This window comes from Talpa occidentalis, unplaced genomic scaffold (assembly GCF_014898055.3).
Source record: "Talpa occidentalis isolate TD23 unplaced genomic scaffold, MPIMG_talOcc4v2.1 talOcc4.9, whole genome shotgun sequence".
Classification (NCBI taxonomy): domain Eukaryota; kingdom Metazoa; phylum Chordata; class Mammalia; order Eulipotyphla; family Talpidae; genus Talpa; species Talpa occidentalis.
In genome coordinates, this window is record NW_023605305.1 from 33,751,265 (window position 1) to 33,768,724 (window position 17,460).

The 17,460-nt window shown below is 37.9% G+C and overlaps 1 protein-coding gene across 2 annotated transcripts in view; it reads right to left on the reverse strand.

Moving 5' to 3' along the window:
* The window catches only part of NDC1 (NDC1 transmembrane nucleoporin), a 50,805-nt gene that overhangs the window by 21,071 nt on the left and 12,274 nt on the right, over positions 1-17,460 (reverse strand). For both annotated transcript variants that reach the window (XM_054690809.1, XM_037498378.2), the window contains exons 6-14: positions 17,237-17,345; positions 15,063-15,114; positions 12,090-12,225; positions 11,198-11,290; positions 9,772-9,853; positions 3,942-4,100; positions 2,663-2,908; positions 2,440-2,552; positions 407-457 (exon numbers count right to left, since the gene is read on the reverse strand). In XM_054690809.1, coding sequence (XP_054546784.1) covers positions 407-457; positions 2,440-2,552; positions 2,663-2,908; positions 3,942-4,100; positions 9,772-9,853; positions 11,198-11,290; positions 12,090-12,225; positions 15,063-15,114; positions 17,237-17,345 — 1,041 coding nt within the window. The remainder of the gene's footprint in view (positions 1-406; positions 458-2,439; positions 2,553-2,662; positions 2,909-3,941; positions 4,101-9,771; positions 9,854-11,197; positions 11,291-12,089; positions 12,226-15,062; positions 15,115-17,236; positions 17,346-17,460) is intronic.

Here is a 17,460-nt window from a genome sequence, read left to right on the forward strand (position 1 = left end):
GAAAGTCACTAAGTTTATGGCCTGAACTACAAGTTTTTATCCATCACAAGTTTAACATGTGTCATCTAACCCAAATTTTCAACACTGAACTGGCCACAAAGATGGTAGCAGGATAATGGGCCATGAAGGGTCAGATAGACTTGAATTTGGTCATTTTGCAGGCAGGGGCTGCCTGTCAGCACAAAGCTGCTTGTAGTCAAGTAGAAACTAAGGAGGCCAACTAGAGCCAGGCCTAAGGAAGTCACTAAGGTGCAATGTGTAGCTAAGGCAGCAATTGTTAAAATGGAGGTTTAGTGAAGCACTATGAAAAGCTGTTTGGCTTGCTAAAACAAACTACATATTTAGCAATTCTATCTGCTATTATTCCCTCTCCCCCATTCCCAATGCTATGACTACATATTCTTACCTTACTGAAAAAATACATTATCAGCACACGTTTTGACAAGAAATTTTTAATCTGAGAGGGGGAAAAAAACAAGAATTAGCACATTTACAGTTCTCAATTCTATTCAAATAAAATATCATATATTTCCAAGTTCTTTCAGACATTAACCTAAATGAAATACCTCATTTAGAGAAAGGGCAACAGTTCTCCCTCAATCTTAATCATTCCATTAGCAAACATGCTACTATTTCTCCCATCTTAAAAAATAAAACACTTTATCACCCAACACCATGCAGAAATTATCCCATTTCTCTACTCCCTTTATAGCAAAACTCCTTATAAGATCTGACTTTTCTAATGTCCTTTAATTTACCTCCCAATCTCTCTCTGAACCTGAACCCATGCAATCAGGTTTCCATCCCCAGCACTCCAACCAAGAGCTCTTGTCAAGGACTGAAGGCCTCCACAGTTCTAGTACAACAGTTCATTCTTGTAACAGTTTGAATGTCATGCTACCAATCAGCAGCATCTGACACTTCTCTTTGAAACACTTTCTTTTCTTGGTTCTCTTCTTACTCCAACTTCTTTGCTATTTCTCCTCCTAGCTCAGACATTTAGTCTGAGGTCCCAATCCTTGCATTTTTTGATTCTTTTTCTATACTGCATGAGCGTTTTCATGGAATCTCTAGGTTTTAATACTGTCTAGACTTCCTCATTGCTCATGGGCTTACTTAAATATATGTTCTTTCTAGAAATGCAAATACTGGCTTCCCCTTAACTTCAGATGTAAATCTAATTTCTTACCTACATGGTATTTTCACATGTTGTCTGACAAATATCTCAAAATTGACATGACCAAAAACTAAAGTCAAATCCTACTTCCCCCAGCTCTCCTCTACCAAATCTCCTTTACCAGAATCATCAGCTATTTGCAACTCAATATACTGCAACTAAATTATCGCATACCCTGAGGCCAAAACTTTCAGAGTTCTCACTGGCCCTCTTTTTCACACAGAAAATCACAGGCAAATCCTATTACATCTACCTTCAAAATTTATCTAGATTTTTATTAATCTTGTAGTTCACATCACATCCATCACAACCACTCTGGTCACAGATTCCACCATCTTCCACCAGATTACTTCAACATAGCAACTGGAGTGGCACTTTCAAAATTTAAGGTTACATCATGTTATTCTTAGGTCAAAACCACATAGTGAGATTCCATCTCAGAAAATGTTGGCCTTTCATTAGCTAATGGAACCAGAACTCAATGGGTCCATTAGCTACCTCTCTGACATTATCACTCACCACTTTTCCCTCCCTTACTCTGCTCCAGCCATACCAGTATCCATGCTGTTAAAATACAGCACAGAAGCCAGAAAAACTTCCACCTCAGGACCGATTCTGCTGTTCCTTACACTGCCTTCATGTCTCTGTCAAATGTCACTTTTTCAATGTCCCTGATCACCCTATATAAAATGGTACTTCCTCCTCTGAGTACTCTCTATTTCCCTTACCTGCTCTATTTTTTAATATAGCACTTTAGATACCAAATATCCTTGAAGACACATTTTTCCTATTTTATACATAACATATAAAGATGCAAATACCATGTCATGGTTTTACAGGCAACATTTTTTCTTAAATAGCTCATAAGTCTTACAATAGTAATTTTTATATTCAAAGAAATATAGTATAGTACATTTTCTTGTTCATCTATTTCCCCTCACTAAAATGTAAACATTATATGGCCAGGGACTTTTTCTTTGCTGCTTTCCCAGTGCTTAAAAACACACCCTGCCTATATAAAGAACTTGATAAATATTTCTTAAATGAAAGACATCACAGATCAAGGGTATTGTGCCAGGTTAAGCCATATGAGACTGCAATTTGTGTAACTCAAAGCCAGTCAAAAACTAGCAATTTCATATGGGTTAACTTAACACATGAAGCATCCAAAAAAAATTCCTATTTTATGGCTGACTCATATGAGATCCTTAATGCTCTCAATGGTACATGCAAATCTAAATCCTAAAACCATGTCATCCTACCTGTTCACGTTTATTCTGAATCCAAGAATAAATCACACTTGGCTGTTTCACTGTCTTACCCTCAGCACTAATAGTAGTAAATGGAGGATTAGAAAATTCAGTCACTTGCTGATCTACAAAAAACAAAAACAAACAAAAAAAATACCACGGTTAAAACTTAGGCTATCTCATTCTCTGTCTGCAAATATGACATATCAAAATTTAGAAAATAAATAGTCCTCACCAGAGACAGAAGTCCATAATCTTGGCCCTCTTCTTACTAGCTGAGGACTCTGAGGTGACCCATAGCAGGTGTTTACATCAAAAATTCCAGCCATCCGATTCACTACACTAGAGCCAAAAGAAGTTCCCAGGGGACTTGCAACATCAGGTGTAGATAATTTTGAGGAAAACAGCGATGTTTTAACTAATGATGGCACTGAAGGCCGAGGCATCTGGTTAGATTTTGGGGTCTGAAAAGCAGTTTCTTCTGTAAAAGAACAGATCCAGTGCTGAAGAAGTAACCGCATCCAAACAGGCCTACACAGGGGTTGTCACATTTTTTTACATCTCAATTTTTTGTTCACTGCATTTATCCAAGGGTCAGTAGGTTTTTTTCCATGTAGAACATCGCAAGATCCAGAGTTTACTACTACAACTCAATGACACTGAGGAGCTTTACACATCTTTTTCTGTCATATTGGTGCAGTTTTCCCTGTTTCTCCTCCATCATGAGAATCTTTACCCTAAAGGTCAGTTTCTCTAACTCTAAGCTGTTCTGAATTAACTTATCAATTTATATTTTATTTTTAAATGGCAACAACTTCAATTACTGCATTAGAATCTGCCCCATTTTACTACAGCTCCTATTTTAACTGTTACTTGGTTACACACACTAAGTTTATGTTGTGAAAAGGTACACATAAGAGTGCTAACCTGTCCAACAACTTTTTGTCTTTGGGTTACTGAAACCAGAATAGTGTTCATCATTATCTATAAAGATTCACCTGGCTGCATACTAGAGTTAAGTCGAACTCTTCCACTTGACCAACATTTTGTCAGCCTTTTTAATAGAACTGTGCTGGACTTCATTTTTTCAATCTACAGTACTATTTAGGCCTTTTTCTTGCTTCATTAAAATAGCCCATATTTTAGGTCAATTTTCTTTTTTGTACAGGCCAGAGATGCGGGGGGTGAGAGGATTCACCAGAGATAGAGTGGGGTACAGAACAGGCAGACTGAAATACACTGCTGAGGGGAGCAGTGGGCGAGACATGAAAGGTCTGCTGCGCCATGTGGATTGCTCCCTGGCCAGCCAGGGATCGAACTCGTGCTGCAGAGGCTGTGGATTGCTTCATAGTGAGGTGCTTAACCCCTTGCGCCACCAGGGAGGCCCTAGGTCAATTTTCTATAAAATGTATACTTCATACTCATGTACCCATTCTTAGATTAACTACTATCATTTTTCTTAGGAAATAAAATAAAAATGTAATACTTCCCCTCTCTTAGCAGGTAGAAGTTACCTGGAGAATTTAATTTCTTTGTTTCTACTGGACATGATGAAGACATTACTCTCCCATTTGTAGCAGCAGTTTCTTGGTAGAGAACCAGTTTCTGAGTCATATCATTTAATAGATTCAAACATTCCCTTGAAATTGCAGTCCAGTTGTGGGGATGTCCACCTAGGAGAGCCAAACACCAGTCTTAAGAGTTTCCTCTCAAAGCGGAGAGAAAAATCATTAAGAAATGATACATGACACTTTACATCGGGGTACATGTTTCCCACTTAAGTTACTAGTCAACTCATGCCATTTAATATACACATACAAATATTCAACATTTAGATGAAATAATTTCCCCAAAAGTCTACAAGAAAACAACTTGCAATTTTACTGCTTCAAAAAAAATCTCTTAAATTAGTGCCTAAAATAAAGTCAAACACTAGAGCATGACAGAGGTAAAAGCTCAGGGTTCACCAGCAGCACTGAAAAGAATGACTGCAAAGACCAGCATGACTAATAAGATGCACCCCAGAGGCCCCAGTGATCTCAAACTGTTCTATTTGACCCACTGTGCTTCCTTACATTTTCATTTGTATAAAGCTCCGTATTTGCTCTTCCGTCTTTAGGAATGACACATTATTTGATAATGACCATACTTCACCTCTGGACAGTTTATTTACTGCTATCTGATTATTTTATTTAAACTATAATGATCCACAAGCTTACTTCCTTTACTTTTTCATTATCTTTTGTTTTTGTTTTTTTAAAGATTCATTTATTTATGAATACAAGAGCTGGGGTACAGGCCAGAGATGTGGGGGGCGGGTAAGAGGATTCACCAGAGACACAGTGGGCAACAGAACAGGCAGATCGACCCAAGTACACTGCTGAGGGGAGCAGCGGGCGAGTCAGGAGAGGTCTGCTGCACCATGTGGGTTACTCCCTGGCTGACCGGGGGATCGAACTCGTGCTGCAAAGGCTGTGGATAGCTTCATAGGTTGCGACTTAACCTCTTGCACCACCAGGGAGGGCCCTACTTTTCATTATCTTTTGGCTTTCTATGACCTTTATCTCCTAGAACTGTCACGTAAAACTCAACTGCACCTCATTATGTGTTAATAATGGCAAAGGAGTCCACTTATTTCCCCATAGGGAAAACGGGTTTCCCTATGTTAGATCCCTCCTTAGACATTTCCCCTATTTCTAGCTCAACGGAGATATCACCTAAACGGCAAATTAACAATATACTTCATCAGGAGGCCCCACATTGTTTGGTACTGCTATATCTCAGGATCACTAAGGAACTAGGTAAAAAATCAACTTAAATTTTAAAAATATGCCTTCAAATGCAAGCTCTCTGGCAGAGAATATGCCATCCTGTCACAGTTTACTTGAATATGTACTGAAAAATATTTATTGTATAGAGAATTCCTAAGTGAAACCTAAGTCTGAGCATAAAATATTGCCACCCTTAATTTTCCATAGCGTCAACTATGGATTTTTCATGCTATTAAAAGAAGAGTGGCTCTTATCATTTATATTTTTACATAATTAGATTTTATTTCCATTTAAAATTTAACTATGGGAGGTTTATTTACAATCTGAGAACTGGTTGAGTTTGGCTAAATAAAGAAGTATATATTAGAGAGAAAAGATGAAAAGATACCCAGAATTTATTTCCCACTGGTGGACGGGGCTGAAATGCTTTCCCTCTTTGAACAAGGCAGAACTCTTACACTGGTGCAGTCTTAAAGAGCTTGGTAAGTTACAGTGGAGAAGAATTTCAGACTCATCTAGAACATCCTTGAGTCACCATCAAATATACTTCCTTTCTACTGCTTTTACTTCCCCATGGCAGTTAAATGACAGAATTTCTTACTTCAACTCTGACATTAACTTCATTTAAAACACTTAGTCTGACATTTATTTTTATTTTTTTATAATTATTTTTTTATAGAGGCATGTTTATTTATTTATTTGTTTGTTTGTTTATACAAGCACTGGGTACAGTCAGAAGCGCGGGAGGGTGAGAGAATTCACCAGAGCCAGAGCGGGGAGCAGAGCAGGCAGAAGGACCGAAATACACTGCTGAGGGGAGCAGCGGGCGGCAGGAGAGGTCTGCGCACCATGTGGGACCCTCCTCCGGTGGCTGGGGAGCAGCCGGGGATCGAACCAGCACCGCAGAGGCCCCAGCCAGCGCTCAACCCTAGATTCCCTGATTTTTTAAGACCCCTTACAACATTTAAACTTTCAGGATTTTAAACTGTGCTTTTCCACTCTAAAACTATCAACCTACCACATAGTTTCAAGTTAAGGGATGGAGGAAATAATACAAGTTTAAAAATGCTTTTCCTGGTAACATAACTTCTAATCACAACAACACAAAGATGTAGTAGTATAAGTTTTAATGCTTCATTTAATAGACTCACTGATGTGTAATATTTGATTAAATACACCTCTCTCCATGAAAATGAATAGACAAACTACCAGATCCTATGGGATCAAACTCTTCTAAAAGTGGTATTAAGAGGGAAGTAGGGGCCTCCCTGGTGGCGCAAGGGGTTAAGGCGCAACCTCTGAAGCTGTCCACAGCCTCTGCAGCATGAGTTCGATCCCTATCCCTGGCCAGCCAGCGAGCAACCCACATGGCACAGCAGATCTCTCCTGACTCGCCCGCTGCTCCCCTCAGCAATGTACTTCGGTCCATCTGCCTACTCTACTCCCCACTCTGGCTCTGGTGAATTCTCTCACCCTCCCACGCTTCTGACTGTACCCAGTGCATGTATAAACAAACAAACAAATAAATAAACATGCCTCTATATAAAAAAAAAAAGATCAGAAACAAGACAAGACGATGTCTGCTGTCACCACTACTATTCAATATAGTACTAGGAGTCCTAGCCAAAGCAATCAGGCAAGAAAAAGACATAAAGGGAATCCAAATTGTAAAAGAAGAAGTGAAACTACAATTGTTCATAGATGCCATAATAATAATACATAGAAAATCCAAAAGTCTCTACAAAAAACCACTAGAAATAACAAATGAATACAGTAAAGTGACAGTATACAAAACCAACACACAAATATTTGTTGGGCTTCTATATATAAAAATGAATTAGAAAAAGGAGACCTAAAGGAAACAATTTCATTTATAATCATAGCAAAAAAGGATGAAATACCTAGAAATAAATTGAACAAAGGAGGTGAAGGATCTCTATATGGAAAATTTAAGACACTGTCAAAGGAAGTAAAAGAAGACACAATGAAATGGAAAGATACCCTGTGTTGAGGAATGGAAGAATAAGCATTGTTAAAATGGTGATATCACCTAATACAATTTATAGTTTCAACACAACGCCTATCAAAACTACAGTGACATTCTTTTTTTTTAAACATCTTTTTTTTTTTAAGGATTTATTTATTTATACAGGAGCTGGGGTACAGGCCAGAGGCACGGGATGGTGAGAGGATTCACCAGGGACAGAGCGGGGAGCAGAAGAGGCAGATGACCGAAAGCACTGCTGAGGGGAGCAGCAGGCAAGACAAGAAAGGTCTGCCACACCATGTGGGAATCTCCCTGGCCAGCCGGGAATTGAACCCGCGCTGCAGAGGCTGCGGACAGCTTCCCAGTGCTGCGCTCAACCTGCTGCACCACCGGGGAGACCCCATAGAATGACATTCTTCAAAGAAATAAAACAATTACAAAATTGGTGAGAAACCACAAAAGCCCCTGAATAGTAAAAGCAATCCTAAGGGAAAAAAAGAAAAATGGAGATTTCACACTCCCTAACTTTAAATAATACCACACAGCAACAGCAATCAAAACAGTATGGCATTGGAACAAAAACAGTAACACCGACCAATGAAATAGCCCAGAAATAAACCGACACAAATATGGTCAGTTTATCTTTTTTTTTAAAGTTTTTTTTTTTTTTAAAGATTTATTTATTTATTTATACATACAAGCACTGGGTACAGTCAGAAGTGTGGGAGGGTGAGAGAATTCACCAGAGCCAGAGCGGCGAGCAGAGCAGGCAGAAGGACCGAAGTACATTCTGAGGGGAGCAGTGGGCGGCAGGAGAGATCTGCACGCCATGTGGGACCCTCCACCGGTGGCCGGGGAGCAGCCGTGGATCGAACCGGCGCTGCAGAGGCTGCGGGCAGCTTCGCAACCCAGTGCTCAACCACTGCGCCACCGGGGAGGCCCTGGTTAGTTTATCTTTGACAAAAAATGGAGAAAGGAAAAGCTCTTTAACAAATGGTGCTGGGAAACTTGGACAGTCACGTGCACAAAAATGAAACTAGATGATTACTTATAACTCCATACACAGAAGTTATTTCAAAATGGAAACCATAAAATACAAAAAAGAAAATGGATGGTACACTCCTGGATATCAATCACAGCAAGGGAAACAAAATCAAAAATAAACAAATAGGACTACACCCAACTTACAAGCTTTTTTAGAGCAAATAGAAACCATCACAAAAACAAAAAAGGCAACCTACAGGAGGAGATATTTTCACATCACATCGGACAAGGGGTTAATTTCCAAAATATATAGAGAACTCACATAATTCTATAACAACAACAAAAACCCAATCAAAAAATGGGCAGAAGACCTAATTAGACACTTGTCCAAAAAATACACACAGAAGGCCTATAGGCACATGAAAAAATACTAAAAACACTTACTTATAATGGAAATGTAACAAGCAAAACCAAGGCCTCCCCGGTGGCGCAGCGGTTGAGTGCTGGGTTGCGAAGCTGCCCGCAGCCTCTGCTACGCCGGTTCGATCCCCAGCCTCCGGGTGAGGGTCCCACATGGTGCACAAACCTCTCCTGCTGCCCGCTGCTCCCCTCAGCAGTGTACTTCGGTCCTTCTGCCTGTTCTGCAACCCGCTCTAGCTCTGGTGAATTCTCTCACCCTCCCGCGCTTCTGACTGTACCCAGTGCTTGTATAAATAAATAAATATTTTAAAATCAATCAATCAATCAATCAATAAATAAAAAGAAAACCAAAATGAGACACCCCACTACCTCTAAGAGAATGGCCTATTTCAAAAAGATTGGAAAAACAAACATTGGCAAAATGTTTGGTGGGAATGTAACTGGGTGCAACCTCTATGGAAACTAGTAGAAATCCTCCCATCCTGCCCCCAAAATGGAAATACTATATGCCCAGCAATAACACTTCGCAAAGAATATGAAAACACCATACAAAAGATTTATACACTCCTATATTCATAACAGCATTATTCACAATAGTCAAGTCATGGAACCAAGCTAAATACCAATCAACAAACAACTGAATATAGAAAATATGGAACATATATACTCAATGGAATACTACATAGTTACTAAAGATGAAAATAGTGGTTCTTTTGGCATGAAATAGATAAATTTTGAGGTGATTATGCTAACTGAAGTAAGTCAGAAAAGTGAAAGACAGTTGTCAAATGGTTTCATTCATTTGCAGAATGTAAATATAAGGAAACTAGCCTGCAAAACAACAAAAATAACTCTTAGCCTCTAAAAAATATACTGGTTACCTGATGAAATAGCAGGGATAAGGAAGGGAAAGTGATGGGGTTGTGGCACTGGGGCGCTGGTGGAGGATAAGTGAGGCATACACCTAATATAGAGGTATGAAGTTATATTCCCCAAATTATATAGTTATATAGACTAATGGCAAATCAATAGAACTTGAAAAAAATATAACATTAAAGTATTAAATAAAGTATTAAATAAAGTATATAGCTTAATAATAAATAAACCTCTCATAAAAAAAACTTTAAGTGGAATACTTTCTGCACACAAGTGTCTAAGCATATCTGTTACTTTTAGCAATACCTGGTTGGCTAAGGCTAAAAACTTCCTGCCTTCTTGAAGGAGAATATTGAGAAAGCAACATCAGGTCCTGCAAGGCCAAATACTAGAACGGAAAAAATAACAGCATGTTTAATTTTTTACCCTCTATAAAATCTTATTTATGAATAAGGCTCAACACTAAACTTACACACACACACACACACACTCAGTATAGGAATTACATAATTCTATGTTCTTTTCAACCTATGTGGTATGAAATTTAATTGCTTACTCCTAGGACTTTTCTTGGTCTCCCCCTCATAATCATATATTCTCACAACTCTCAACTATGGCACTTAACATGATTTATTATAATATATGTGTCTGGTTCCACTCATCACACTGTGAAGACAGAGATGTCTTCAATGGCAATGCCTAGTATCCACAAGACAAGGAACCAAGCAATATCTGTTCTATTTTACTAGAAAATCTTCCTGTTGTTTCCTGACAAACCTCTTCACTCATCATTCCAGATACCATCCCTTCTGTGAAGCTCTTCTGTATTGGTCCCAAGCAGAATAAGTAGTTCCAATTATACTTACCACAATACATTTTCATTATTTTGTGTATATGCCTTTTCCATTAGACTGTACCAAGTGTTATTATATCTTAAGCAGCTAGCAGTAACTGACAATTCCTCAGTAAATAAAGATTTGTTAAATAATGAATAAATTATAATTGCTATTTAGAGGTGATAAGGGCTTCAGTGGTTCCTTTTCTTATTAGTTAATAACTTTCCCAGAGTATAATAAAAACTCTGGGTTCTATTTTCTTTCAATTCTTTAAGAAGTATAACTACTTAACATTACTACACATATTGCATAGCTCTACTCCAAATTTCCAAAATGTAATTTGAATCAAAACAATTTACTCTCACTTAGCTTGGCTTATCAACTTATTGCAAATTCTTTGAATTCTTGATTAAAATTTGTTTTCGGATCATTATCATTATTCTATTTTAAGAGAATTCACTGGATATCTACATACTACCAAGCACTACTTTTTGATCATAATGGCCAACAATAGTATATGAGTAAAAGTACATCTTGAACCAGTCCTTTAAAAAAAAAAATCACTATGTTTTGTTTTGCTACCATGAAGAGTTTATGGCATGCTAACACATTTAGCTGGATATTGTATTTCATGATTGGAAACATTTTTATGTCTGTTCCGAGTATAGAATTAGCTTAGCCTATACACAAACATTGCAATATATAATTGTAATTTAGACAACTGGAATGAAAACTGAAAAAAATAAACATTCAATATAGCACGTATGTGATTTTTACAATGCCAGTACTAGGATTTTGTAAGACCTTTAAAAAAAAAATCTAAATATTCTAAATATTAAGTCAATAGCATAAGTTAGACATGACTATATAAAGACACAAAGTACAGAGTTCTGTACCTTTATGATGAGGGGAGGATTGCTGTTTAAAACTTTAGGGAGACATTCATCTGACTCTTCTGCAAATGGTGGCTGAACAGGGAATAGATGAGCCTATCAAACATAATCAAATACAGACTATAAATGACTATTTTCATGACATTGAGTAAGCAAGCACTAACTAAAATTTATTGTAGAAGACAATAAAGCCAAATTAACATCTTTAGTGCTCTTTGCAAAAACAGGTCCATTAAAGTTATATATACCCAAAAACATTTCTTTCTAAAACATTACTCTTCTGATTTCATTAGCTCACTGGTTTCCAATAATAGAAAAAAATTTTAGAAATAAATTCTCTGGAATGACTGAAGGACACGAACCTATAAAGATGGCAAAATAAATGAAAATGCTTCTTTTTGAAGACAAACATGTCAATGCTAAAAACAATGCAATTCCTATTCATTTAATATCATTCTCAATATAAACTTTAAAACTTTCCTTCACAGAGCAAATATTTTATTGCCTTATATTTAAACACTTTAATATCTGAGTTCATAGCATGTAAAAGTAATTTAAACTGAGGCCCCCCCCCAAAAAAAAAAAAACTAAGGTCCACCTAGTATGTATTCAATAAAGATGAAAACCTTCAGAAGGGAAACAGACTGTAGGTAAAGAACAGTAAATAAATACGACTAGCAACCCTTTTATTAGTTTAGTTTCCAAAAATTCAGAAAACTGACATAGAAAAAAATACAAAGTAAACGATGGTTATAAATGATACATCCATAATCAACTTTCAGAAAAGAAACAAAACGCAACTTATCAAAATGGTTTTGGGCATAATAGCAAGCTGATCAGTGCTCTATTAATAATAAACATGCACTCCAAAGCACAAGACTAAAACAGTGCTAACCTCCGTGGCAAAGATTTTGAAGAGTATCCATGAGATGTACCACGTCATCAGGAGAAAGACACCGCACAGCCAAATATGGTAGAGTAAGGAGAGATTCAAGAGGCCACTCACAGTGTCAAGGGGTCTATGAAACTGCCTATGAAAACAGAAAATTATTATTTAGTCCTATAATAAAGATAGAATCTAAGCATTTAACAGAATTGGGGTCCTGGGAAACATAAAAATTCTATTTCTAAATAACAGCAATAGACTCCTTTCCTTTTGTACCATATAGAGTTCTCCCCCTAAAACTTCTTATGAGGTACATAAGGGAGCCTCAAGGGAAGAACAGACCTAAACTGTCACTCAGTTTCTTGTGTCCAAACCTTCACTGTCATTTACTATGGAGGAAGAACCAAACCTCTAAGCCAACCATAGAGGCCGGGTAAAATTTTATTATGGCTGCTTTTTAGCTTAATATTTAAAAACCATTGAACACGGGGGCCTCCCAGATGGTGCAAGGGTTGAAACACAACCTATGAAGCAGTTCGCAGCCTCTGCAGCATAAGTTCGATTCCCAGCCAGCCAGGGAGCAGCCCACATGGCACGGCAGACCTCTCCTGACTCGCCCTGCTGCTCCCCTCAGCAGTGTACTTCGGTCAATCTGCCTGTTCTGTTTCCCACTCTGTCTTTGGTGAATCCTTTCACCCACCTGCACCTCTGGCCTGTACCCCAGGTCTTGTGAGCATGAATAAATTAATCTTAAAAAACAACTACTACTGGGCCTCCCCGGTGGCACAGTGGTTGAGCGCTGGGTTGCGAAGCTGCCTGCAGCCTCTGCGGTGCCGGTTCTATCCCCGGCTGCTCCCCGGCCACCGGAGGAGGGTCCCACATGGTGCGCAGACCTCTCCTGCTGCCCGCTGCTCCCCTCAGCAGTGTACTTCGGTCCCTCTGCCTGCTCTGCTCCCTGCTCTGACTCTGGTGAATTCTCTCACCCTCCCATGCTTCTGACTGTACCCAGTGCTTGTATGGATAAATAAATAAATCTTTAAAAAAAAAAAAAACCCACTGAACATGACTTAACACTTCTCCTGGGTTAGATTTCAGCTCAAAGTGTATACCATATAGACAGCTCACAGTAGTTAAAAAACAAATACTACCTGAAAATAACATTTTTTACTTTAAAATAAACTACCACTTTGTAAATCAAGTGAACACTATCCCACCAAAATCTTGAATAAATCAACTAGCAAAGTCACCATAATTCTCTAATTACACAACAATTGTAAAAACAGGATTTAAACCTCTACTTCTGCCATTTATAACTGTTCACCTATCCCATCCTCAGCTTCCTCATTTATATAATGGTGGCGTAATCTCTTCATCCTACCTCTTACTATGAGACTTAAAACAGCTTATATTAGGAGTGCCCAGCATAGTGTTTGACATTCACTAGTGTGTGGGGGACACGCAAGAAATGAAGTTATTTGCAGCTTCTAGACAGTTACTGATGTCTGGCATATACTAAGACAGAATACGTGTAATGTCATATAAGCAAAACAATTTTATGTGACAGCAAGGATTAAAAGTATTATGTTAAATTTCTACCAAATATCACTAACATGTTTCTCCTTCCAGTTGATCCAGTTTTAAAATCTAAGTCAAGGGCTTTCCCGGTGGCACAGCGGTTGAGCGCTGGGTTGCGAAGCTGCCCGCAGCCTCTGCGGCGCCTGTTCGATCCCCGGCTGCTCCCCGGTCACTGGAGGAGGGTCCCAAATGGCGCGCAGACCTCTCCTGCCGCCCGCTGCTCCCCTCAGCAGTGTGCTTCGGTCCTTCTGCCTGCTCTGCTCCCCGCTCTGGCTCTGGTGAATTCTCCCACCCTCCTGCGCTTCTGACTGTACCCAGTGCTTGTATAAATAAATAAATAAATAAATAAATAAATAAATAAATAAATAAATAAATAAATAAAATCTAAGCCAACATAATAAATGGCCCATGCATTTGGTTTTATGTCAGCAATTAAGCAGAAGACAAACTAAATTTTACCTAAGAACTTTTAAAAGAATCAAAAGCCATACTGTAGAAACCATAACTTTTCAAACATGTATAAATGGCATAATCCTACTCCCAAAAGTTGGTATTAGGGAAGTCCACGTATATACAAAAAGTCTCAACAATAGAATAATAATTTAAAAAATGAACAGTGGGCCTCCCTGGTGGTGCAGTGGGTTGAGCACTGCGATGTGAAACTGTCTGCAGCCTCTGCAGCGCGGGTTCGATTCCCGGGCGGCCAGGGAGAAACCCACATGGCGCAGCAGACCTCTCCTGACTCACCTGCTGCTCCCCTCAGCAGTGTATTTCAGTCCATCTGCCTGTTCTGTTCCCCAGTCTGTCTCTGGTGAATCCTCTCACCCCCTCACACATCTGGTCTGTACCCCAGTTCTTGTATGCATAAATAAATAAATCTTAAAAAAATAAAAAAACAGTAACAAAGAGATACACTTTTTTTTTTGCCAAATAAAGACAATTTTGCCTCTGTGCAAAGTGTGTGGGGAATAACTGGAACCATACACCCCAGTGCTGCAACTCAGATGACAAATGTCCCCTTCAACTGGTCACTTGAACCAGTGCAATTTTGGTTTCCTTTGGCAAAATGAGTAAAACCACAGCACTGTGGTTGTGTACAACAACAGGGTATAGAATGATTATTGGGGAGGAAAAAAAAAAAAAAAAGACATGTCCATGCAACTCAAGAAGTCCATTTTTGTATAATATAAAGTTATATCTAACAAAAAACAAGTCACTGCTTACTTGTTTTGGGACAAGGAACTAGGTGACTGGAGATGGGCAAAAGGAGTCATTTGCACTATATACTCTTTTAGATACCATTAGTATTTGAACTATGTAAAAATAAGCGTATTAAAAAGGCTAAATCTACAAACATCTGAAAAAAGAGTATCTAAAGAGTTAAAATTAGACTTTTCATATACTCACTCATCTATCTGAAGGTCCATGGCAGTGCTAATCCAAGCTTTAGGAATATGGCCTGAGGGGGAGAAATAGCAGCTGTGAACATAAAACAATAATAAAACAAATCTTATCATGCTTTGGAACATGAGGTTGATGAGATGGCCAAGTAGATACCAAGACATCAGCCAAAATCCTAACCTGTTTGACTAGCAATGGGCAGGCAAGAGAATAACTTCTAAATATAAGCAATTTGGCCCTGCAGTTTTGATATGTATACATTTTAATTACCATGTTTTACTAAATAACAGAAGTCCTCCCAACAACACAGTTTAAATTTCAGTTATCATGATAAATTAACTTAAACAATTAAATTCAGTACTTCTATCTTTGAAGTACACAAATCAGTATAGAGATAACAGACACATACTATAATCCGTGACCAAACACATCAATTCTTTAAAAGTCTGCTGGTCATTAGTCATTCACATCTCTTACTCAGTTCAGGCACAGAGAACAAAGCATATAGTTGTGCTGCCTCCAAGATAACCCCACAAGACAATTCCAAAAATAAATAACTGAAAGAATGAACGGTCAAAAAAGACCAAAGTGCCACCAAAAAATGAAGAGTAGAACTCTGGAAATGAAATTTAAAGGAAACATAAATGGAGTTAAAGAACAGATAGCTGACAACGGAAATGTTGACACAGCCACAATGTCAACCCAAATATACAACTACAGGGAAACAGCCAGGCTGATTATAGTACTTTAACACAATACAATGATGTTTTAACATTAGAATGACAATTATGAGAGCTATGCAGAAAACTGGAAAAAAATACAAGTGAAAAATGTAGACACAAAATGGCCTATACACTGTGAGAACAGCTTTGTAAAATTATAGATAGAAAAAAGAAGTATCAAAAAGTTATATTCTGAAAACAGTATTTTAGAATGTTAGATTTTATTTATATTATTATGTATCACTACTGAGATTAATGTTTTCCATTCATGTGTATTGTTCATTATATTAAATAAGCTGTATTTTATGCATAAAATTCATATTAATAAATTCTACAAGGTTCCCTTAGCAACAGGATATTTCTACTGTTTTAGCATACTGGTTACAAACTTAGTTTTAAAATCGTTTTTTTCTAGAGTAATGACCAAATGACATACAACATTCTCTTTTAAAAAGAATGGATTCTGGGCCTCCCCTGGTGGTGCAGTGGTTGAGCGCTGGGTTGCGAAGCTGCCCGTAGCCTCTACAGCGCTAGTTCGATCCCCGGCCGCCTGCGAGGGTCCCACATGGCGCACAGACCTCTCCTGCCGTGCCCTCTGCTCCCCTCAGCAGTGTATTTCATCGGTCTGCCTGTTCTGTTCCCTGCTCTGGCTCTGGTGAATTTTCTCACCCTCCCACGCTTCTGACTGTACCCAGTGGTTGTATAAATAAATAAATTTAAAAAAAAAATTCTGTGAATAAAAAAAAATAAAAAAAAATAAAAAGAATGGATTCTTTAAGAGATATTTATGCATAGACTCAAAGGAAAGTGACGTGTTTGTTATGTCTCTGCTATACAGCACTCTCATTAACATTAAAATGGACCTATTTGGGGGAGGGGGAAAATGCATTTTTTTTAAATTGTGGTAAAAACATAAAATTTACCACTTAAACAATTTCTTTTTACTGAAGTATAACTGACATACAGCATTTTATTAGTTTAAGGTGTATTATCTTATCATTTTTAAGTATAAATATACTATATGTGTCTTGTTGTATAACAGATCTAAAGATTTCTTCATCTTGCAAAACTAAAACTAACAAACTCTCCTTATCCTTTTCCTCCTAGTCCCTAGCAACTCCTATCCTACGTACGGTTTGTAAAAGTTTGACTACTTTAGATACCTCATATAAGTGGTTTCATGCAGTGTGTTTTTGTGACTGGTTTATTTCATTCAGTATAATGTTGTAGCATGTGACAGGATTTCCTTTCTTAAGGTTGAATTGTACACTTAATACCACAAATTGTTTAACAATATTTTCCCTTAACAACAAACTCTGATAACCTGGACAACGAATCAGGCTAATCACACAACTACAATTACAGGAAACAATACAAAAACATGTGATTACTATGTAACTAACATTTTTTGAATGATGAGCTAACATATATACTGAATCAAAAAGCAGAAATTCTTACCAAGGAAATAATATACAATGCAGAAATTTCTAACCAGGAACAGTGATTCCACACAACTATGTTTAACTAGTAAGAACAGAGATCTTCTAAAGCGTAAGAACTTGTACTGCTGTAAAAAAAGAAAGAAAAAAAAAAATTGACACATCCAAACAGAAATCCTGCTTCATTCTAAAGCAAGTACATAACTACAACACTCCACTTTACATAATCATTGACTAAAAAGA